At 38.6% G+C, this 23709-nt stretch overlaps 1 protein-coding gene across 1 annotated transcript; it reads right to left on the bottom strand.

The window, feature by feature from the left end:
- Positions 1-7507: 7507 nt before the first annotated feature.
- On the bottom strand, positions 7508-23456 carry Ankef1 (ankyrin repeat and EF-hand domain containing 1). The gene is made up of 9 exons (XM_075962780.1): positions 23111-23456; positions 18063-18262; positions 16975-17124; positions 16265-16388; positions 13193-14015; positions 11724-11950; positions 9485-9645; positions 8486-8623; positions 7508-7666 (listed from the first exon to the last, which is right to left on the bottom strand). Exons 1-9 carry the CDS (start codon positions 23454-23456, stop codon positions 7508-7510), a joined length of 2328 nt encoding a protein of 775 aa, XP_075818895.1.
- Between the last annotated feature and the right edge of the window lie 253 nt (positions 23457-23709).

The raw sequence follows: 23709 nt of genomic DNA, 5'->3' as shown, positions 1-23709 counted from the left end.
CCATTATGGCAACACTAGCCTTTGACAGATGGAAGTTTACATAAGGATGCATATGTAGGGAAGATGAGGTCCTTCCCCGGAGCATTGTCTAGGGATGCCTGATCTGCCTGGCTTCTCCTGTTGCTGATAAAGCCTCCATCTGGCTGACTCTTTCTTCAGCTATGAAGTATTGCTTTGACTTGGAATCCATTCAGACTTAACCAGAATACTTTTTGTATTGCTTGTTTTATTTTATATGTTGATTTCACTAATGCCTATGAGAAAAGTTGTATTTTTCACTTCCCATTCCCTTAGGTGAGAGCATGATACCAAAGCCTCAGGAACAAAGACCATAATATCATCCCCGTTTTCGGGAAACAGAGGAGTATTTCAAATCATTGGGTTAGCAACTATAATCTAAGGGAATCAGCCTTGTGTACCAGTTCCTCTTCAAAGTCTGACCTACGAAGACAAAAGGGAAACATCACCATTAGTAATCCTAAATAAATCCACAAGTATCACACACACTAATGGTTAACTCAGGATAAAAAAAATCTCCATCGACTTCCAGAATGCAAACAGAATATTTAGTTTTTCCTTGTTACCCAGACACTGCTTGGTGTAGTAATAACTACTGAAGCCTATGAGGATGTTATCATGAGTTTTTTTTTTTTTTGTAAATTTCCCTTAGGATCCATAGTTAAACACGAATCCACAAAATCATGCAGTCCATGGGACTGGTTAAAAAGATAACAATAAAGTTCAGTTGGCTCCTTACTTGAAGTTAGTGTCTGTATGTAGGTTTCTGAGATTTCCCCCTTCTCTCTTTTTATACCACCCTCCTTGAATACAAGAAGCAAGTTCAGTGAGTCTCTTGGGCATCGTTTGTGGCTACACATCGAATTTCTTAAATTGAAAATTCAATATAAGTTGCTAAACTAACTTTACTGGGGCTAATTCTTTTGTACCTAGCAGATGTATGATCTTATCCCAGAACATGGGGAAGAAATTGTTTTTCTGTCTCTGATGTTTATGATTTTCAATGTCTAATAATCAAGTTTTAAGAAACATAAATTACCAGTGGGATTTGTGAATCGCTTTCTCCTTCTAAGTAGCTGCCAATTGAGTTTGCATTGCTGTTCTTGTTCATTATTTTATTCTTAAGGATGTATACGACAAATTTGTAAAATCAAATTTATTTGAAACAGAAAGCATGGTATGCAAAAATGACCTCAAAGAATTACCTTCAAGATCTTTGCCCTCAAACTTTGCATTCCAAAGCCTATCACTGGTAGAACAAATTACCGGTACCCTACCCAGGTTTCCCTTGCCAGCTACCCACACTGTACTCAGCTGATGAAGGTGTAGGTTCACAGCTGCCTCCCTCTCTAGAGGATTGCTCTTGCTCACTAATCTCTCTCAAGTCTCACTTGGCTCCATGGTCCAGGGCTCCCTGTGAGGTTGAATGTGTGATTATGGGGGAGCATGTAGCATATGAGCATCTTTATCTCTGTGAAGACTGGAATTCGAGAGAAGTGGAAATGGGAGGATGTTAGGGCCAGAGATAAGATTCAGGGACACATCTCAGTGACTACCTTCCAATTACTTCCCAATAATCTATTCAAATTTTGAATCTGCCAATGAACTAAACTTTTTGGAGTTCCAATGGCCTGAGTGTCTCAGAAAAAGGACCCACAGAAATACACAGAAGTGTGCCTTAGTTCTTAGACTTCATTGTCCCTTCTTACCCCCCAAAAGTGATGATCAAGGCTGATTTTCACACCTTGCTTGCTAGGAGCCACTGCTACCCAGTCAGGTGCTGATGGTTGTAAGGTTTCTCTCCTGACCAGGAGCTAGCTTGTGTCTGAGGCCAGTGGTAACAGCCTAGCCTCTGCTGGTACAATCCATCCTCCACAGTGTCACAGGCAACAGATGGGAGCCAATTCCTTTTTGAGCTCATATCCTTAATATTTTCTCCTGCTCCATCTTATCCTTTCTCTGACAAGACTCATCTGAGAACGTTTCCCTCCACAGATGACTTGCACTAGTGATCCTCCAGTTTAATCTACACAACTATTCAGATACTGGAGGAAACTAACTTCTGAAGACAAAATAAAAAACTAAACCCTTGGTCCACTATCCACTAAAACTGCCATGACTAGAATTAGTACTGATGTCTCATAGCAAGTACTGTTTGACTATCTCTGATTATTAGAAAGTAAAGTAGATAAATATGTACGTGCTTATGTCACTTAAGCTAAAAATTTTATGTTTTAAATTTACCAGCGATGAGTGTGTATCAGCAAACTTTTTATGGCTGTGTGTTCCAGGTCTGGTCCTCTTCCTCTGCCCACTTTGGTTTCTCTTCCTGCCTAATGGTTCACAGTGAACCATAACTGAGTATCAGCTGTAAGTGGGCACAAGGCTAGTGCCCTGAAAGTATTAACACATCTGGCTGGATTCTGCAAGGTGGTCTAAGGCCACATAACTATTATCCCTTCTTACGAATGATGAATCAGACTCAGTGACCAGTGGTACATGGCCAATAGACATACAGTTAGAAAATGACAACAGAGATTCAAATCTGAGTCTATGGATAAAACTCACCATTTTAACTCATGTCTCCCTGGTATAAAATCAAATAAATACCGTACACCATGTTACACACCAATTCCCAGTTCCTACATGCTTTCTACATGGTAGTTATCACAACTTTCATGGGACTACCCCTGGACATGGAACATCGTTTCTTTAGCCCCTCAGTCTGTAGCTATTTATGGCTGATTCAGGAATCTAGACGCCCAGATTTTTTGCCGATGTTCTCACCACCCCTGAAAAGCCCACACCTGCTTGAACTCTTTCACTTGCCCATCCTGTGTCAGCCTGTCTTGGGGTGCTTGCTCCCTTCTCAGATCACCTGCTCTTCAGTTCTTGACTCAAGAGTTCCTGGCTAGGCAAAGATCTAGACACTTTGATATTATAGACCATGGTACCAACCTTTTATCTATTAAAATAATGAATGGGTTTATTACAAATGAGTGCATTTTCATTGTTAAAAATTAGAAAATACAAGTCAAACTCAAATAGAAGCTAAAACACAATTTACACCCCAAACCTCCTAAACCCATAACAATCTAGAAAATTTCCATTTACATATTGTGTAATTATGAGTCTGAGATGTGATATAATCTGTGTAGTTATCTTTTCATGTAACATTGACAGACTTTACGCCAGTAAAGCTTTCCTCTATGGAATAATCATTTTGCTCACACAGACTTTTCTACTCTAGCTTTGGAAGGTGAGACATAGCTCCCAGCTCCCCATCCTGCTGCTTCTGACCATGAACCATTCGGTGTAACACCAATGTTGTTTCAGGGTATTGGCAGAACTCTGGCTTTGCTCTGTTTGGTTTTAGCATCAAACTCCACTTGAATATCATTGGACAGCAGTTCCTTTTCAAATGCACTGCGCCACTAAAATGAAAATAAACATTTCAGATATGGGGAAAGAGTGCTGATGGGACCAGTATTCTCAGTTTGTGTTTACAAATGGCTGTTTCTCCATATCACTAAGATGAAGCTCTGATACCATGCATACATTTCTCTTGTTTCTGAATGCAAAAGCATTTCCCTACACATTCCAGAAACAGGGAATTATGTAGATACTTCAGCAGACACCTTTGTTATTAGGAGTTGACATTTAAGGGTTTCCGCTAGCAGAATAAGGGACAATTTAAGAATCAAGCAAAGCAAATGATGTTAGTAAAGGTTGATATAGAGAAGGAAACAGTTTTTTTTCTGCCCTGTTAGGTTCATCTCCTGAAGGTTTTGAATGGAAAGATCTTCCATGCTCTTAGATAGGTAGGATCAACATAATAAAAAAATGACAATTTTATCAAAAGCAATCTACAGATTCAATGTAATCCCCATCAAAATCCCAGCACAGTTCTTCACAGACTTTGAAAGAATACTCAAGTACATATGGAAAGACAAAATCTCAGGATAGTCAAAACATATTTTGTACAATAAACGAACTTCCAGAGGCATCACCATCCCTGACTTCAAGCTCTACTATAGAGCTATAGTAATGAAAACAGCTTGGTACTGGCAAAAAAACAGACAGGTGAACCAATAGAATAAAATTGAAGACCCTGATACCCTGATATTAATTTCCATGACTATCAACACCTGATTTTTGACAAAGGAGCTAAAATTACACAATGGAAAAAGGAAAGCATCTTCAGCAAATGATGCTGGCATAACTGGATGTCGACATGTAGAAGAATGCAAATAGACCAATATTTCTGCCCATGCATAAAACTCAAGTCCAAATGGATCAAAGACCTCAAAATAAATGCAGCTACCCTGAGCCTCACAGAAGAGAAAGTGGGAAGGAGCCTTGAAACCCATGGGTACAGGAGACCACTTTCTAAATATAACACCAGTAGCACAGACACTGAGATTGACAGTTAATAAATGGTACCTCCTGAAACTGAGAAGCTTCTGTAAAGCAAAGGACACAATCAATAAAACAAAACAGTAGTCTGCAGAATAAGAAAAGATCTTCATCAACCCCACATCTGACAGAGGGCTGATCTGATCTCCAAAATATACGAAGAACTCAAGAAACTAGACATCAAAAGAACAAATAACCCAATTTAAAAAAAAGATGGAGTATAGATTTAAACAGAGAATTCTCCACAAGTTGTCAAATGGCCAAAAGACACTTAAGAAATTGTTCAGCATCCTTAGCCATTAGGAAAATACAGATCAAACCAACTCTGAGATACCATCTTACACCTGTCAGAATGGCTAAGATCAAAAACACAATGATAGCTTGTGCTGGAGAGGATGTGGAGTAAGGGGAACACTCTTCCATTGCTGGTGGGAGTGCAAACTTGTGCAGTCGCTTTGGAAATCAGTATGGAGGTTCTCAGAAAATTTGGAGTCAATCTACTTCAAGACCCAGAAATGTCACTCTTGGACATAAACACTTTTAGACTGAAAAGATGCACACTCATATCACGACGACATTTGCTCAATTATGTTCATAGCAGCATTATTTGCAATAGCCAGAACCTAGAAACAGCCTATGCCCTCAAAGAATTGATAAAGGAAATGTGGTCCATTTACACAATGGAATACTACTCAGTGGTAAAAGAAACAATGACATCTTGAAATTTGCAGGCAAATGGATGGAACTAGAAAAATAAATTCTGAGTGAGGTAACCCAGACCCAGAAAGACAAACAAGATATGTACTTATTCATAAGTGGATATTAAACATAAAGGATAACCCCCAAAAATCCAGGAAACAAGGAGAACCCTAAGAGAGACATACATGGACATCCTGGGAATCAGTAATAGGCAAGATCTCCTGAGTAAATTAGGTGTGAGTGGAAGGGGAGCAGGGAGGGGAGGCGATGGGGAAGGCAAATATGAGGGATGAGGAAGGTCAAATTTGGAGAAAGGTCAGAGAGGGAGAGCAAAGAAAGAGATATTTGGATAGAGGGAGCCATTAAGTAGTTAGTGAGAAACCTGACACTGAGAAAATTTCCAGGAATCCACAAAGATGACCCCAGCTAAGAATCTAAGCAATAGTGGAGAGGGTGCTTGAACTGTCCCTCCCCTGTAATCAGATTGATGACTATTTTATAATTGTCATCATAAAACTTTCATCCAGAAACTGATGGAAGCATATGCAGAGATCCATAGCTAACTAAGCACTGAGTCGAACTCCTAAAGTCCAGCCATAGAAAGGGAGGAACAATAATATGAGCAAAAGGGTCAAGACCATTATGGTGAAACCCACAGAAACAGTTGATCCAAGCTATTGGGAGCTCACTGACTCCAGACTGACAGCTGGGGAACCTGCATAGGACCAAAATAGGTCCTCTGAATGTGGGCGGTAGTTGTGTGGCTGGGCAGTTTGTGGGGCCACTGGCAGTGGAACCAGTATTTATCCATGCATGAATTGGCTTTTTGGAGCCCATTTCCTGTGGAAGGATACCTTGTTCAGCTTAGATACAGGGGAGTGGGCCTTGGTCCTGCCTTAATTGATGTGACAGATTTTGTTGACTCGCCATGGGAAGTCTTTTTGAGCAGTGGATGGGAGGTGAGGTGGGGCAAAGGAGGGGTAGAAGAGGGATGGAAAGAGAACTGGGCTTGGTATGTAAAAAAATATTGTTTTATAAAATAAAATAAAAACATCAACTATTACATACTATGCATAACTGTAAAAAAAGAAAGGCAAACTTCACAAGTAAAGGGGAGGAGAAATGCCACTTGAGAGATACAAAATGAACGTGTTTAGAAAAGTTGAGAGTTCAAAAAGACAGACAGGAGACAGTAAGTGCACCGTAGTGTTTATCTACATAGCTACAAGTAGTTGCTACATTTTCTTTGGGGCTGTAAACCTCCCTGGAAAGGAGATCTGGAGTAAGTTTGCTCATGTTTTACTTGCTGTATTAGCTCAAGATAGAAGAGCAATTTATGACAGATAAGTAACCAATTTGAGTTTGGAGTTGTGTGTACAGTTACAGCCTATCAAGTAAGACAGGCATGCATGAGTATTGGTTAAATTACCAAAATTGAGATAAGAGACTACCTTGACAAGTGGAGAAAAGGCATCTCAGGAATGGAACATGACAACATCAAATTATTATTTTATGTTATTCTCAGTGTAGGGTTATTAATATTAGTGAATAAATTAATGGAAATGAAAGAAAATGTATGTACTTTCAAAAATACTCCCCAAGACATCTCTAAGTGCACAGAGAGGAAACTGGAGGGCCTCATGATAATGTGTGATAGAAACTCCAAATTCTAACTTCTGCTTTAATGCGGTACTGAAGAATGCCATGTCACAGTCTTGGATTTGCTGTCTCAAACATTGTGCTTGAATCTGTTCTTGGGGCACTGTTTGGGGAGCTCTTATAGACTCTCTGCAACTGTGGCTTAACTTAAAGAAATCGTTTTCTTGGGGGTCAGTTTTTGCATGATTTTTTATTAGTACTTGATTCTGCATTTTTAAGATACATCCTTATTCTTTGATTATCTCCAAACATATTAATGGAATATCTCTAGTCATTCTCATATAGCTTTATAGTATATAGAAATTTTGCTCAAATTATCAGCTATTACATGAAGACTATTTTGATGGTCCTTTCAAAATCATTATTGTTTGTTTTGTTTTTGTATTTAATGTGGTTCTGACCTCACATTAGAATTATTTTTAATGAACATAATGGATCATATCTGGTAAACTATTGACAATATTTATAACTTCAATGTGGCTTATTGCACTCTCAATGAAGGTTGGGCATTTATATGGAAAACCTGCCATTCACTGCTATATGAGAGAGCTGTATGATACAACTCAGGATATTTATGGCTATTACAGCAAAAACTAATCTTTAGTAACAAATTCTTAGTGGGTGGAATGTTTTGGCTTTGCTGAAAATACATACTTTCTCCAAACTGTGGACTCTGGGCCACAAAGCACTAACCCCAGGAGGCAACTGCTGTGACTTAGAGCTTCAAGGATGCCTCCAGTGCTTGAACTTTCTCCTTGATGTTCTTTTGGAAAGGCATCATGAAGTCTTCGAAGTCCACCTCATATGTGAATCTCTCCCTTTGCAGTTCCCTCTTTCTGATCAGCTCTGCTGTGGTGGCTTCAGGACTCCAAATCTGAAATAAACAGCCCAAACCAAGATAGTTGTTATCATGTGATTTTCACTTACACATATTTTTAGTTAAGCATATGCTAGGCATTCACTCTATCAATTTGCTACCCTCAGCCTAGGGAGACTTCCCACAGTTTCAACCTGGAACTACCAAATACACACCCAAAGTGCACTTTACCATTTTACTCTTTCTTAATACCTTACTGCCTATGTGAACATCACTATTTCTGATGAGGGCCACCTAGGAACAGAGATCAGAAATGCTCTTCAGTTCCTTCTCTAGTCACCTCTGGGCCAACTGCTGCTTAGTACCATGCTATCAGAATACAAGGTCAAAGGAACTGGGAACCCTTTATGTCTAATGTAGAAGTCATATTGTTTTCATAGCGGAAGGCAGAAATTACTACTTATTCAGTGCAGCTGGGTGGGCACTGGAAAGATAATTCATTCCCCAAGAGATGTCTCTACTTATTTAAGGGCAGATATTTTAAGAGACTAGTGAGTTTTTTTCAGCCTTAGTAGTCTGAAATTTCCAAGTAAGAACTGGTAGGGAGTTAAGGTCTGAAAATTTACAACACCAACTGCTTCTATAAGGAATGCCATTGACTAAAATAGACATGAGTCTTTTAAGGAAAATTAAATATTACTATGGAAATAATAACAAATGGAACCAGATACTGGGAATTAACAGTTGGCCTCATTGAGATGAATGTGGTAGAACCTCCTCAATAGTAACTGTGGAAAATGAATATGGGCATCTGATCTGTAGAGCCAGCATGTGAAAAATGACATTATGAACTCCGCTATGTTATAGAATACTTACCCTATGTGGGATAAATGTGATATCGACCTTCTTCGTGTAACCACTGGTAATCAGTGAATTGAGGTAGACCACATTATCCTTGTGTATTTTCTTTTCCTCTGTTATTGTTGGTACAGCATACATTGATGACAGTGTTTCCTGCAAAAAGTTTTTTTAAGAGAATAAATTGCTAAAATCAAGCATTCATTACTTTGTCTACATTTTACTTTGAAGTTTGGAAAGAAGGAAAATGCTACAATTTGAGATAAGATAGAATATTATTAAGACTATAACTGTAGATGTGGAGAGAAAATTAGCTTGCATTGCTGGGCTTCACTTAATTAGTCATATCAGGGACAAATAACAGGAAATTTCAAGATATATATCCCTGATCTATGGCTATTAATAGGATGGACTCCTACTAAAATGATAATGGTGTATGTGGTGGAGTTGGTGGAGACCCCATCACTGTCATTAGTCCATGACTAGAACTCTGTCCCCTCTGCCAAGTTCCTTTACCAACATCATCTACTGCCTATATTCCCCAGCCTTTCCAATAATGACATTAGGGCTTTCATGTCTTGACTTTCATTGATGTTTCTCTTCCTTACAAGGAATTCAGTGAACCATCTGTACCCGCAATGATGCCTCCAGCTTAGAAATGCACACAGGACATCCTTACTAATGGCAATGTCTTCATTGACCTCTCTATGTTTGGTCATATCACCAAATCTGTAGAATTTGGGACCATGTAGATACAAATTCAATACCAGTTTTTTTCAGTGTTCTAATCATTTGAGCAAATCATTTGTATGTTGTATGGATTCTGTTTACAATGGACATTTTGTAGAGTCTTTGGTAATGATTTTTTTGCTAGATATATCTTTATAATTATTACCCAAGATGTATAGAGCATGTGCTTTTCCCTTGTTGTGCAATGGCATAACACAGTGCCACTGACATCCCAAAACTTTAAGGATTTCCCCTTACTATTTGGTAGTCAGCCTCTTTTTGTTTTACCTCCTCTTTCTTGATGTCCGTGCCTTCGGTCTTCAGTTTAGGAAGCTTGCCTTTCAGTTTTTGATTATCTGTTGGTTTAGGTAGGTTATCTATTTTTTCTTTTATCATATCAATTATTCTATAATCAGCGTATGCCTTTGCAACATCCATGGCAGCATGCCCTGTTTCAAACATAAAGATAAATCGAAAGGTATAATAATAAACCGATTTAATGATAAACCACATAGGAACAAATCAGTATGTGTTAGCATATGGTAGTTTGAGTTCACAAAGCATGATAGCTATTCTCCAGAGAGGACCTCACTACAAAATCGCAGTACATCAAGAGACATTTACTAGTACAACTTCCTTCTTAAATCTTTTAACAACATATATAAAAATGTGTGTGATAAATGTTATACTATTTTGAATTTTAAATTTGTTGTTCCTTCCACCCCCAACACATATCTTTTTGTGTTTTTTTTAATCATCCTGATTTTTGACAAAGAAGCAAAAAATATCAAATGAAAAAAAAGAAAGCATATTTAACAAATGGTGCTGGCATAACTAGATATCAACATGTAGAAGAATGAAAATAGACCCATATTTATCACCATGCACAAAACTCAAGTCCAAATGGATCAAAAACCTCAACATAATTCCAGCCACACTGAACCTTATAGAAAAGAAAGTGAGAAGTACACTTGAATGCATTGGCACAGGGAACCACTTCCTAAATATAACCCCAGCAGCACAGACACTGAGAGAAGCAATTAATAAATGGGACCTACTGAAACTGAAAAGCTTCTGTAAAGCAAAGGACATGGTCAACAAGACAAAACAACAGCCTACAGAATGGGAAAAGATCTTCACCAATCTCAGATCAGACAGAGAGCTGACCTCCAAAATATACAAAGAACTGAAGAAATTGGTCACACATAATCCAATAAAAAAAATGGAGTACAGACCTAAACAGAGAACTCTCAACTGAGGAATCTAAAATGGCTGAAAGACACTTAAGGAAATGTTCAACATCCTTAGTCATCAGAGAAATGCAAATTAGAACAACTCTGAGATTCCATCTTATACCTGTAAGAATCGCCAAGATCAAAAACACTGATGACAACTTATGCTGGAGAGAATGTGGGGTAAAGGGAACACTTCCCCATTGCTGGTGGGAATGCAAGCTGGTACAGCCCCTTTGGATATCAGTGTGGTGATTTCTCAGACAATTAGGAAACAACTTTCTTCAAGACCCAGTAATACACTTTTGGGTATGTATCCAAATGATGCTCAATTGTGTCACAAGGACATATGCTCAACTATGTTCATAGCAGCACTTTTTGTTATAGCCAAAACCTGGAAACAACCTAAATGTCCTTGACTGAAGAATGAAAAAGAAAAATGTGGTACATTTACACAATGGAGTACTACACAGTGGAAAAAAAGTGATGATATCTTGAATTTTTCAGGAAAATGGATGGAGCTAGAAAACATTATTTTGAGTGAGGTAACCCCAACACAGAAAGACAGTTATCACATGTACTCACTCATATGTGGTTTTTAAACATAAAGCAAAGAAAGCCAGCCTACAAACCACAGTTCCAAAGAACTTAGACAACAAGGAGGACACTAAAAGAGACTACATGGGAAGTAAAAAAAAGACAAGATCTCCTGAGTAAATTGGGAGCATGGGGACCTTGGGGGAGGGCTGAAGGGAGAAGGGGAGAGGTAGGGAGGGGAGCAGAGAAAAATGTAGAGCTCAATAAAAATCAATAAAAAATAATGATATTCTAAGTTTAGTTAGTGTATATACAAATAATTTATATTATGTATGTTTAAACATGTGACATTAATATATTTCTGTAATTTTGGTCCATATCCATTTTAACTAAAGTATTCTTCAGTAATCATCCAATTGAAGCATACACCAAGGATTAAGAAAAAAGTACTTACTCTAATATAATAGAAAAACTTTTTATTTGACCCTTAGAAATAAAAAGAACTCTGGGCTTGTAGTTCATGGTTATTTTCACTTTACTACCCAGTTTATTTAACTTTACTTAAAAAGAAATGTCAGTCCACAAGTATTGCAAGCATCAGGGGTGTAGCCTTTAAACCAATGATTTAAAAATTGCTGGGTACAGACATGCTTCCCCAACATTTAACAAGGGCTTCTTTTCTACAACAACAAAATCAACAGGATTCAGAATCTAAAATCAATCCCTCTTTCCCCTCAAACATCAGGAACACAGCATACCTTTTCTATTTTCAATCTGGAACTTAGCGCCAATATCAAGCAGGTATTTTACAGTGTCTAGTCTACAGCTTTCGATGGCTCTACATAAAGGAGTGGAGTTGTTGATTGACATAGCATCTATTGTAGCCCCAGATTTAACAAGTAGTTCAACAATGTCTTGCTGGCCAGCATGGCATGCGAAATGAAGTGGAGTCCACAGAAAATTATCTGTTGCATTAACATTCGCCCTGTATAATACGACAGATGCACTAGTTAAGGGTTCCAGTTGTTTCAAACAACATCGAAACAGAATCAAAGTAAAGAATTTCATGCAATTTTTCCCTTTTTAAAAATTATCAGTTGGAAAAGCTCTGAGAAAAGTAAACTATGTAAAATATATTTTATGTTTTAATATGTCCCCAAATGCTTTTGTTTTGCATTATTTCGCAGCCTTAATATGTTTATATATAAAAATATATGTATATATACATATATACACATACATACATATGTTCTGCTTAAAAAGTTACTTAGGTGCTGTTTTTGCAAAGATTAAAATCAAGGAAAATTCTAAATCCATTGCATTGGAAATAAATCTGAGCAAAGAGATAAAATTTGTAGTAGTCCACTTTGTTTCTGCTGTCTCTACATGAACTGAAGTTTAAATAAATGTTCATTATTTTAAAATCTAAGCACTATAATGTATTATTTAAAATTATAGTCCTCATTAAAACTTCACTGCCCCAAAGTTATTTTTTTTAGTTACTGTCTTTTGATAATATGCAAATTAGTACCTTTAACATGAAACACCATAGCATCATTAAATGTCTTTCTCGTGCATTTGCAATAATTGTGCGGATAAGAGCATTGCATATTTTAACTCATTTAATCATCAATGATTTTAGAGCTGGTCCTTTGAGAGCTGATTGTATACTTGGGGGAACGGAGGGATTCAAGTGTTCAGAAACTTGCTTCCAGTTGCACAACTGTTGCCCAAGGGGCAATTAAACCCCACAATGGTTGTAGTTTTAAGAGAGAAATGAAAAGACCATGTTTTAAAGGTCTTTACAGATCAAGCAAGGCGATTGTTCCTGTCTGGAGGTGGATGACGGGAAATGGAGAGTTAGGGATATCCTGTCACCCTGTCTGTTGTCTTTTGTCACTGGCAGCCGTTCCACTTGTTTTGGCTGTGGTCCTCCGTAAAAGAAGGGGAAGACTAAGATGTGCTTCACACCATCTCACCTTGCGTATGGCCCTAAATGCAAAGCTGAGTTGTCCCATCCATAGCAAGAAGCAAGAGACCGCAGCTACAGGACATTTCCAACCCAGAATGAAGCGTGTTTGCCCTCCCTTTGTGATCATCTTGATGGGTTACTGTCTTTGTGCACCCACAATCCCATGCGTCCCACCCCCTTGCCTGCATCTTTGTCAGGTCATTGGATGTCCACTGCAGGGAAGGAAATGAGAAAACCCCAAACCCTAAAGCATACCCCCTTTCAAGAAGAAACTTGACCACATCCATGTTGCCACTGGCACACGCTGTCATGAGTGGCGTCTTGTAAGAACTATCCTTCATATCCACAGGTATTCCTGCCTCGAAAGCCTTTTTCAGAGAGGCCAGGTCTCCTGCCTTGGTGATAAAATTAATATTTGCGAAGACCTTCCCGGGATCATCGATGTACCACTCGGAATCGTCCTGGATGGGGTGCTCAGGAGGGTGGTCCCGGTTGAACCTGGTGCAGTCGGTGGCATTCTGGTAAGTCTCGATCATGTAGTAGGGCGGGCCCCCGTCTAACCGCCGCGGAAAGGCGTTCTCCGGAATGGTGCAGATCGGGAGAGGCAGAACAAACTTGCCTTTCTTTGGCCTTTTGCCCAAACCCTTTCTCTTTTTCTTAGGCCCGAAAGATCCCAAGACGTAAGACTTACTTAAGTATTTGGTTCCCTTAAAGAACTCGTTAAGGTTGACCCCGCCTCCCCGGCTTTTTTCGTGCATTTGAGCAATGGAAAGCAGCTGCTCAGAGGTGGCAAAGTCTTGCCTCTCCTCCAGGGTCGTCACGAAGTCGTCTTTGCTGACTACGCCATTGCCCCTGTCCACGACGGAAAAGGCTTCCCGAAGGAAAGCCTCGTGCTCCGCACACCAGTCGTGCAGCCTGAGGGCCCAGAGTGGGTTAGGATTTTTGACTCCAGGCTTCGCGAGTTTAGCTGCAGTCCTCTCTGCTCTGCGTAACTCCTTGCCTGCAGCTTTGAAGCCTCCATCTTTTGCCAGAGCCCGGGGTGTTTTATGTTCCAAATTTTTCCATTTTAGGTCGCATCCTAAAAAAGAAGCATCGTTGTTAAGAATATGCGAAAGTTATCTGCTTGCCCCCACAAAATGACACTCCCAACTATTTTCTTGAGTTTATGCAGTCAGATGTTTTGTCCTTAAAACTGATGTATAAAGAACATACTTAGCCACTGTAATTACCAAAACAAATAGCAGTTTATTTTCCTGAGAGCTTCACTTGAGGGAATTCTGAGAGACAAGATTACTGTATGTATCTGTTCATTTGTATCCCTGTAGATAGATAACTTAGGTAACCAATATCATCAAATGGGGTATTTGCGGGGGAGATGTTGCTAACAGGCAGAGGGAGGTGTCCTGGAGCTCAGTAATAAGACTCTGCATCGAAAAGCTTGCACAGGAACCCATCAGTTCAGAATTCAGCAGAATGCCTGGTTCTTTATTTCATACAAAATATTTTGCAAGCTTAACCAATATTTCACATTTTCTCCATTAATTGAAGGTAATTTATACTAATTGGCTGTTTTGTGGTAAGACCATGCAAACAACCTTAACAGCTGAAGAACTAAATTGTTTAATCAAAGTTCAGCATTCCAGACTTGTGTTTGTACACAAGATAAATATTAAAATTTATTATTTTACCTTCTTGCTCAAAATATAAAAATTAAGAAGTCTGAGCATGTGTAACTATATCAAGGAATCTGTTTATTGCTACCAAGAAGGCTGTAATATTTTTTAATATCTCAAGATTGAGATATTAAAAATCCATTACATAAATAAGTCAATCCATGAAAATAATGTTTCTGTTTTTTTTTTAATTTAGAGGCAGACTAGGCAGCTGTTTTGCCTACATGATATAATAATACCTCAAGGATGTAGGTGACAATGAAGGTTCAGACAGTTTTACACTGGACACTTAAGAACAGGCATTTCCTGGGAGGGTGGCTGGGACAATCCCAGGAGAAACTCCACAGCACGGGACTGTCATAGACAGGCTCCTGCATTCACCTGACTATCTTCCTTCGCATTCACCCCAGAAATGAGGGTGAAGAGATTTTAAATACACCTTAGCTTGCCCTCCTCTTTGGAAAACCTTATGTGGCTAAAGGACCAGCGTTCCCTCTGATCTTGTCTGAACTTCCAAACACTCCACAGACCTCGGAGCATTTTCAGACACTCATCACGGAGTCAGGCCTTCATTCTTAAACCAAGCTCTTTGCTCCTCAGGGTTGCATCCCAGCATTGCATCCTAGGCTACATTATCAGTGGAGTGCATGTACGGTGACATCTGTCACAGTAGGAAATCATTCAACATATTACAGATGATTAAGATCGACTTGTTCTTGAAAAATCACGAATGTTTAGAAATCTGCATGGTTAAAACTTAAATGACAGAATAAAATCCTGACAGCGGCAGATTTAAAAATAAAACTAGACAGGTTTGGGCAAGAATTGCATGGGGAGTTTTCTCTGTTAAACAGCTTATCATTGGGAGAAATATGGGCTCACAAAAGCAAAACCGGGTCAACTATGCTGTTAGTCATATATGGTAAGGGCTCTAAAATTTATTTGTGGAGGACAGAAAAAGAAAAAAAAACTGTTTTAGTATACAGATGTATGAAATTTTTCGATTTTTCATAAACTAGAAAAAACAAAATTCAACTGAATGCAAATGCGTCTCTACTAGAATTGAACTTTCGATGTATACTCAGTTAGTGCGTAACTGACAAGGAGTGCATCTATGTTCAACCAACTAGCCAACATTTCACTGAAAGGGGTTTTCTAAGCATACTGTGTGCTGGATAACCTGTTCTCTAGCTTTGAGACAATCTAAATGTTGAATGTTGTTACACTGAAAATAGTCCATAAATCTTTTCATTTTATTTTCTTTCCCAGAAAGTATTTCCATTATAACTACATTTACCCAGAAATGCTATTTTAATTTGACATGCATTTTAAAAACAGATTAAAATTTCAAATAAAATAAAATTAGTTTCAATGTTTTTCTTTCTTGAGATTGATGTTGGGACTCTTAAAATATGAATATTAATCAACTGTAAGCATGTTAATATTTAGTTAACACATGACAATCAAATCCCTTTGGATTTAGGTTTTAATTCCTCTTAGTATTAGAGTCATAATTCAGTGGGCAACTGTGTGAGAAAAAAAAATCAACTTTCATCCTGCATAGGGTGAGGATTGCTGGGGACTGAAAATTAAGTCGAGAGTAAGTGAGAGGCCCGGATTCTCTAATCATTTATGAGCTATCAGACAGTTTTACCTCGCTGGGCTATGTATTTACAGCAGTCTGCAAAGCCACCCATGGCAGCATAATGAAGTGGTGTGTTCCCGTCCATTCCAATCAGCCCCATGTCTGCATTGTAGGCAAAGAGAAGCTTCAATATCTGCACAATAAAAAGGGAGTGGAAAAATAGGAATGCTCATTTGCTATGAAAAGATTGGCAGCCAGACCTCTGCTGTCCAATCTATTGTCTATTACCACATGTGGCTGCTGAAAATTCCAACTTAAATGAAAATTTAAAGTTCAATTCTTTAGTCTTCTTAGACACATTTAAAGTGCTCAAAGGCCATATATGGGCTAAATGTGCTGGTGAACTATAGAAGGTTTTCATCATTGCCCGAAGTTCTGTCAAACAGCCTTGTCACAGATGACAGAAATAGCCAGCCATCAGTGGCTATGAGAGGGATAATGCAGCATTGTTCTGGGTGGCAGGGATTTTAAGTGTCATAGTCAATTACATAGAGAAGTAATACTAGTGAGTAATTCAGTGAGTAAGTGAGCAAATGTATAAAATTATAAAGACCTGGGATATGTAGTCAGAGTAAATTTTTATATTTGGAAAAATCAAGATAAAACAACATAAGAATCTTAGAAAACATACCCGCCTTAGTGTAACCTATGAAAAAAGAGAGAAGGAGAAAAGAAAGAAGTCTTTAACAATCAAATTTGAAGCAAAATGCAATTATTACATCAAAAAAGCCTCCTTTGGCAGCAAAATGCGCAGCATGGTGCCTATCATTGTCAAATGCATTCACTTCGCCTCCTCTTTCCAATATGCCTCGAACTATTTCCAGTACCCCTTCTCTCGATGCTTCCATCAGAGCCGTGCGCCCTGTAGACTGGACATGAGACAAATCAAATGATGATTAGACTTTTATGCATGATCCACACTCAACACAAACTTGGGTTCAATTCACTGGGTCTTGGCTTTATGTGAAGAAGTTTAATGGTCTATATTTTTATTGGTTTCACTATAAAGGAGGAAGCATTCAGTCAGCACTGTGTGTGACTGTCTGAAATGGAATCTGAAAGCCAGAGTCAAGGTTGCTCTGCAGACCCCAATAAGAATGTCATGCAATCAAACATATTTCTACATAGAAAACAGAGTATAAAAAGGGGGGAAAGCATGTTAAAACTTGGCAGCATTTGTTTTCTAATGAGAAAAAAATCTCTTTCTGAATGTCTGGAAATGATAATTACAAAACCTGAAAAGCCCAAATTAGCCAGCTCAGGAGATGAATCAGTTTATGTGAGGCAACAAAATTCTCTTTCTATGGAAATAGATTTTAATGGGTACCAATGATACCCTTTCTGTTTGCTATAGTGATATTCTGCCTATGAATAATTAGGATCAATTTACAAATACAATTAGCAAAGAAAGTATAGAATGACAGTGATGTAAGGACAAAGTATATCATCTTCAGCACTTTGAGTAGAGATCAACAAGCTAACAGGACAAATTTTATCATCTCTCTTTTCCATCGTCCCACCCCTGCCTTTTCCCTATTTATTTGTGGGAAAATAGAGTCTCACTATACCAGTAACTCTGTTGACTTAGTATGTGTAGACCAAGCTGGCCTTGAACTCACAGAGCTCTGCCTGCCTCTGCCTCTCAAGTGCCAGAACTAAAGGCAGGTGCCACTGTGCTGGGCCCCAAGTTTACCATGATTAAGTACGAAACAAAACAAACAAAAATACCACCACTGCAAACACACCCAACCACATGGCTGTGTAATAAAGTAGAATAAAGAAATATTAATCACAGGGATAGTCATACTGAGTTGATGGCATTAGGATTGGCTCCTTTCTCCAAGAATGTCAGGCACATTTCCTTCACATCATGTGCTTCTTCACAAGCTTTGAGGAAAACTGGCTTCCCTTCGAAGGTGAGGTTGTTGACGTCCGCACCATGTTCCAAGGCAATCAGTGCACAGCGATAATGCCGCTTGGTGGGTAAAATGCAGTAAAACAAAATACCTGAGGAAAAACAGATCCACCGTGAGAACTCCTGGTCCAGTGTCAAATTGCCAGCTCTGAAACATACATACACATAACATTATATGGACTCCACAGGTTATATTTAGTAATACATATTTGTACACACACACACACACAAACACACACACACATATATATATATACAAATATATATATCAATACATTAATAACTAATGAATGAAAAAAGAGGCCATAAATTTGAAGCAGAGTAGGGGAATGGTATATGGGAGGGGATTTCAAGGCAGAAACAGCAAGGGATAAACATTGTAATTAAACTAAACTAAAATCTTAAGAAAAGGGAAAAGTTAAAAATTTATTATATATGAATCTATCTATATATTTAAATCTCTATATATTTGAATGCATGTATGTACATATGTGAGCCTGGAAGTTCCTTGGGTATCCTGAATTCCATTTGAACCCATGCTTAGAGGGAGCAGGCTCTTGATTTCAGAGCCATAAGAAGAAAAACCAAAGCTGCTCTGCCATCATGCTAATCACTTTGCTCCACCCAAAAGAGGAAAATGCTAAATCTTCACACTTGGGACCTATAATACACTCTATATCAACATACTACATACAAAAAGTATACTATACACAAGATAGTGTTACAGTCCTGACAGAGTGGTGGTAAGCAAGTTGTAGGTAAATAAATGTTAGACTCCAAACTGCTCCAAAAGGAGCTTGATTCAAAAGTGAGCAATAGCCCCAAGGAAAAAGGCATATGACCTATGAAAAAGACACCTATATAAACGAAAGATAGGGAAATGGATAATAAAAGCAGGTAAAAGAACATTATTTAAAAACCTATTAATGAAAATCATTGGCTAGCCTGTTTTTATATTAGCAAAGAAACTGAATAAAATGCATTCAAAAATAAAACACAAAGACAAACATACCCAAAAGGACTGAAGAGATTAAAAGACAGATAGAAAGAAAAGACTGGATTGAGACAACAGGACTCAAGGAACAATATTAAAGAGTGAAAGTCACATTAGAAGCAGGAAAAGGATCTTCATCTGTTCAACTGTGTTCATAGCAGCATTATTTGTAATAGCCAGAACCTGGAAACAATCTAGATGCCCCTCAACTGAAGAATGGATAAAGAAAGTGTGGCACACTTACACATTAGAGTACTACTCAGCAGTTAAAAAAAAAACAATAACATCTTAAATTTTGCATGCAAATGGATGGAATTAGAAAACACTATCCTGAGTGAAGTAACCCAGACCCAAAAGATGAATATGGTATGTACTCACTTGTAAGTGGATACTAGCTATAAACAAAGGACATTGAGCCTATAGTTCATGATGCTAGAAAAGCTAAGTAATAAGGTGAACTTAAAGAAAAACATATATAGACCCACCTGGAAATTGGAAACTGACAAGATCTCCTGACAAAATTGGGAGCATGGGGCCTGGGGTAGAAGGTAGGGGAAGAGGGGAAAAGATGGGGAGAAGGGGAGGGTTGAGGAGAACTTGAGGGAATGGGATAGTTGAGATGGAGGAAGGACAGATATAAGAGCAAAGAAAGAGATATCTTGATTGAGGGAGCGATTATGGGATTAGCAAGAAACGTGGCTCTAGAAAAATTCCCAGGAATTCACAAGGATGACCCCAACTAAGACCCTAAGCAATAGAGGAAAGGGTGCCTGACCTGGCTTTGCCCTGTAGTCAGACTGATGATTATCTTAAATATCACTATAGAACCTTCATCCCACAACAGATGGAAACAGAGGCAGAGACCCACAGCAGAGCACTGGACTGAGCTCCTACACCCATAAAGTCTCACCAATATGACTCTCCAAACATGAGCTGAACCTGGATAACCCCAATGGACATGCCAAAAAGGATGGGGAAAAGCCCCCAAGGTTTCAACCCTGCACAAAGAACTACTGGTAGTTGAGGAAATCTGCCAAGCAAGAGAGATGATTCTCATCAGGAAGTGCACACCATTTGGTGATCTCCCTGAACTCTTTGGACTTGTAGGATCCACAGAAAAATGACTGCCGAAGCTGCCTAAAGGAGGTGAAACTGTCCTTTGGGGTTCCTGCTGCATGAAAGAGTCTGCCAGACATTCTGCAGGACACAGAAGAAAGCAAACGATGAACTTTGCCAACACAAGGCATAAGAGATCTTCAAATTCCCTGCTTCATGGGAAAGTCTGCCAAATACTATGGGCCAATAAGAAGCTAGAGCTAATAGGCCAAGAAGTGTTGTAATTAATAAATTTTCTGAGCGGTTAGTTCAGATCTGGGCAGCCAGGAGACAAATGAGCAGCCTTCCCCGACACAGTGCCAAATGGTCAGCCCTTAAAACATGCATACAAGTAACATATGAACTGAACAGATTATATTTATACGAACACACACACGCAATAGCAACTAGTGAAGAAAGAAGCCATGAATTTGAAGGAGAGCTGGGATGGATATATGGGATGGTCTGGGGGAGGAAAGGGAAGGGAAAAATGCTTTAAATACCTTGTAATCTCAAAAATAAAATATAACTTAAAAAGGGAGAGCTGACCAAAGCAGCATAACAGAGAAACAAACCGAATCAAACTCTGAATGTAATACTAGACTTAAATTTATTGCAAGGCCCTGAGGTGCTTGTGAAGTGAATAGTTTGCAATGATGGGTTCTGTAACTCAGAGCTCAAAGCCTACAGCCTATGTCATATCATTTTAATGGCCCATTTAAATATTCTGTTTTCTTGTTCTGGAGAAATAGCATGTAGTCAGTCAAACTTCAAGAACCAGGAAACAGGATGTCAATGTCAGAGATTATCCTGGAATAAACAAAGAGGTACCCTCCCAGCTGAGGGTGGGCAAGCCAAAAAAAGGTTCCCACAGAAAAAAAAGACAGAGGCCTTGTGTTAAACTTACAAGGTTATGTGTAAAAAACACATTACATTTATTTTAATTCATGTTTTGTTTCTTCCTCTGTGACTTATTGTTTTTCCAATATGTTTATATTTCCCAGTACTTTATTAACTTAATACTAATATGAATGAACATAAAATATTACCCATATGGCTGTTGCATTTGCTGTAAATATTTATTTGACCTTGTTCCCAATTTTACTTCACATTTTTAGATTTTTATGCTATATCTCTCATCCTGATATATTCTGTTTGATTTCTTTATCTAGGTTCCAAATTAGAAAAACAACTTTTCTTCATTACAGTGTTTTTCAGAGTTTGTTCTACACAATTTAAACTGTGTTGGAGTCCCGTAGGAAGACTCCTTCATAGTCAAATATACACACAAAATTATTTTGACTTTGTCCCAGCAGGAACAAAGGAGGATGCCTCCCTTAGTTTGTTTTGTTCAATGGTTATCTAATGGATTCAGCAGTGGGATCAATTTTACATGTACCACTTTTAATATACCAGTGATTCCATAGGTCACGGAAGGCCCCTCAGAAAATGGCATTCAATGAAACATTGAGGTGAGTGGGTTCTCACTCTGTAACCCTGGCTCAACTGAGGCTCACTATGTAGACCTGGCTGACTTGAAGCTCACTCTATAGACCAGGTTGGCCTCAAACCGTTATGATCCTTTTGCCTCTGCTTCCAAGTTGATGGGATTTTAAGCAGTGGGCCACCATGTTCAACTATTCTATGAAGGCTGAACAGCTGTGCTTTCAGTCTTTAAAATTTTAAACTGTATTTGACCTCTCAATGTATCTGAAGTTTATTTTGCTATGTGGTTCTAGTGCAAGTCATATCTCAAATATCAAGTTGGCGGTGAGTTATGAAATAAGCTTTCCTCCTGTCAGAAAATATTAACAATGTAAAATGGGATTCATTTCTTGAGTGTAGATCAGTGTCAATGAATTTGTAGTTGTGACAATCCTCTGGGACAATTGATTCAATCTACCATTTTATATTGAGTCTGTTTGTAATTATCTTGTTAATTTTCATGAGGCTGGTTCAACTATGAACTGAATCTCAATTAGCTAAAAAATCCCCAGATCATGTCTTCGAGACAGACACTGTGGAATTACACATGCAATAATTCTGCCATGTGTAGTATTTCAAGTTATATTTCCAAGTTGTTAAAAACTGACATTACCTTTGGCAGGTAAGCAAAATCTACCATAGTTTTTTAGGATATCAAATGCAGTCCTTTCTATACTAACCTGGGAACCAGACAAAAGTCTACCTAAAGTCCTAATTCTAACACAATCATGGTCTAAAATGTAAGGAATGTGTCCATCTAAACAAGATTTTACCCTTCACTAAAGGTGATTAACATACTAGCTGCACATGTAATGCTGAAAGAATCTACTAAGCCAGTCTGAGGTCCCTACTTCTAATCTCATTATTCTGAGAGCTTCACACAAGATGAAAAAATTCAAGGTTAGCCTGAGCTGAGATCCAGTCTCAAAAGTTAAATGGAGGTGGGTGGTCCTTGGACTTCCCACAGGGCAGGGAATCCTGATTCGCTCTTTGGGCTGACGAGGGAGGGGGACTTTATTGGGGGAGGGGGAGGGAAGTGGGAGGCAGCGGCGGGGAAGAGACAGAAATCTTTAATAAATAAATAAATTTTAAAAAATGTTAAACAAAACAGAATAACAAAAGAAACCATCAAATATAGTTCTAGCTAGTCACTCTTAAATGAGTGACCTTCAGAACTTGTTTCCCTATGATATTCCCAAAGTGCTGCAGGTTCTGAAAAAGCGCTATCTTTCAGCACAGCAATGGGTACTGAGTCTTTTCCTTTAGATCTTATTTCCCTTCTAAAGCTAAGAAATGGGAAAAGCCTCTTTCTTGCTTTCTGGCTACAAAGTGAGTGCACCTGCTGATTAGAATGCTGAAGTTTTACCTTTGCCTTCATTATCAACGATCGTCATATCAGCTTTGGCTTTGGCTAAAATTTCCATGGACAACTCATGGCCCAGCTCCGCAGCCCTCATGGTCGGGGTACAGCCCATGCGGTCTTGCACATCAGGGTGAGCGCCGAGGCCAAGGAGAAAGCTAACCATGTCAATGTCATTGGAAATGGAGGCTAAGTGGAGAGCACTCAGTCCATCAATAGGTTCAGTGAAGTTGATGAGCTCGGGGTATCCAAGTTTGGTCAGCTTCTCTATCTGCTTCTTGTCTTTGTTGCGAACACACTGAAGAACTCTGTAGACCTGTAAGTTCTCAAGTCTCTTGTCTGCTAAAGCCATGTTAGACAGTCACTTCTTAATAATTCCTTCTGGACTAAGACGAAAACTGCAGAGCAAAAGGGAAAACAAAGAAAGGTTAACTGTCACTGTTATTAAGTTACAGTATGTTAAAGCTCAGAAAAGAGGTTTTGAAACAGATAGGATTCAGTTTAATCACTTCTAGAAAAAATTATACGTAACTTAAAAATATGCAACTGGTATAACATAAACTATTTCAACTTTCCCAGAGTAACTAATTCTAGCTTAACACTTA

Source organism: Microtus pennsylvanicus, chromosome 2 (genome assembly GCF_037038515.1).
Source record: "Microtus pennsylvanicus isolate mMicPen1 chromosome 2, mMicPen1.hap1, whole genome shotgun sequence".
In the NCBI taxonomy this organism is placed as follows: Eukaryota; Metazoa; Chordata; class Mammalia; order Rodentia; family Cricetidae; genus Microtus; species Microtus pennsylvanicus.
The sequence above is the reverse complement of the archived record's forward strand: the minus strand, read 5'-3'. Positions and strand labels throughout refer to the sequence as shown.

What these genes read in the sequence shown, in the direction of transcription:
- Ankef1 (XM_075962780.1), bottom strand. Translation starts at nt 23,456, where the DNA reads ATGGCTTTAGCAGACAAGAGACTTGAGAACTTACAGGTCTACAGAGTT. An exon ending in CCAAAGGAGGCTTTTTTGAT is followed by an intron (nt 16,389 to 16,974) that starts GTAATAATTGCA and finishes TTTATTGTGCAG; the next exon opens with ATATTGAAGCTTCTCTTTGC. An exon ending in TCACATTTATCCCACATAGG is followed by an intron (nt 7,667 to 8,485) that starts GTAAGTATTCTA and finishes TGTTTATTTCAG; the next exon opens with ATTTGGAGTCCTGAAGCCAC.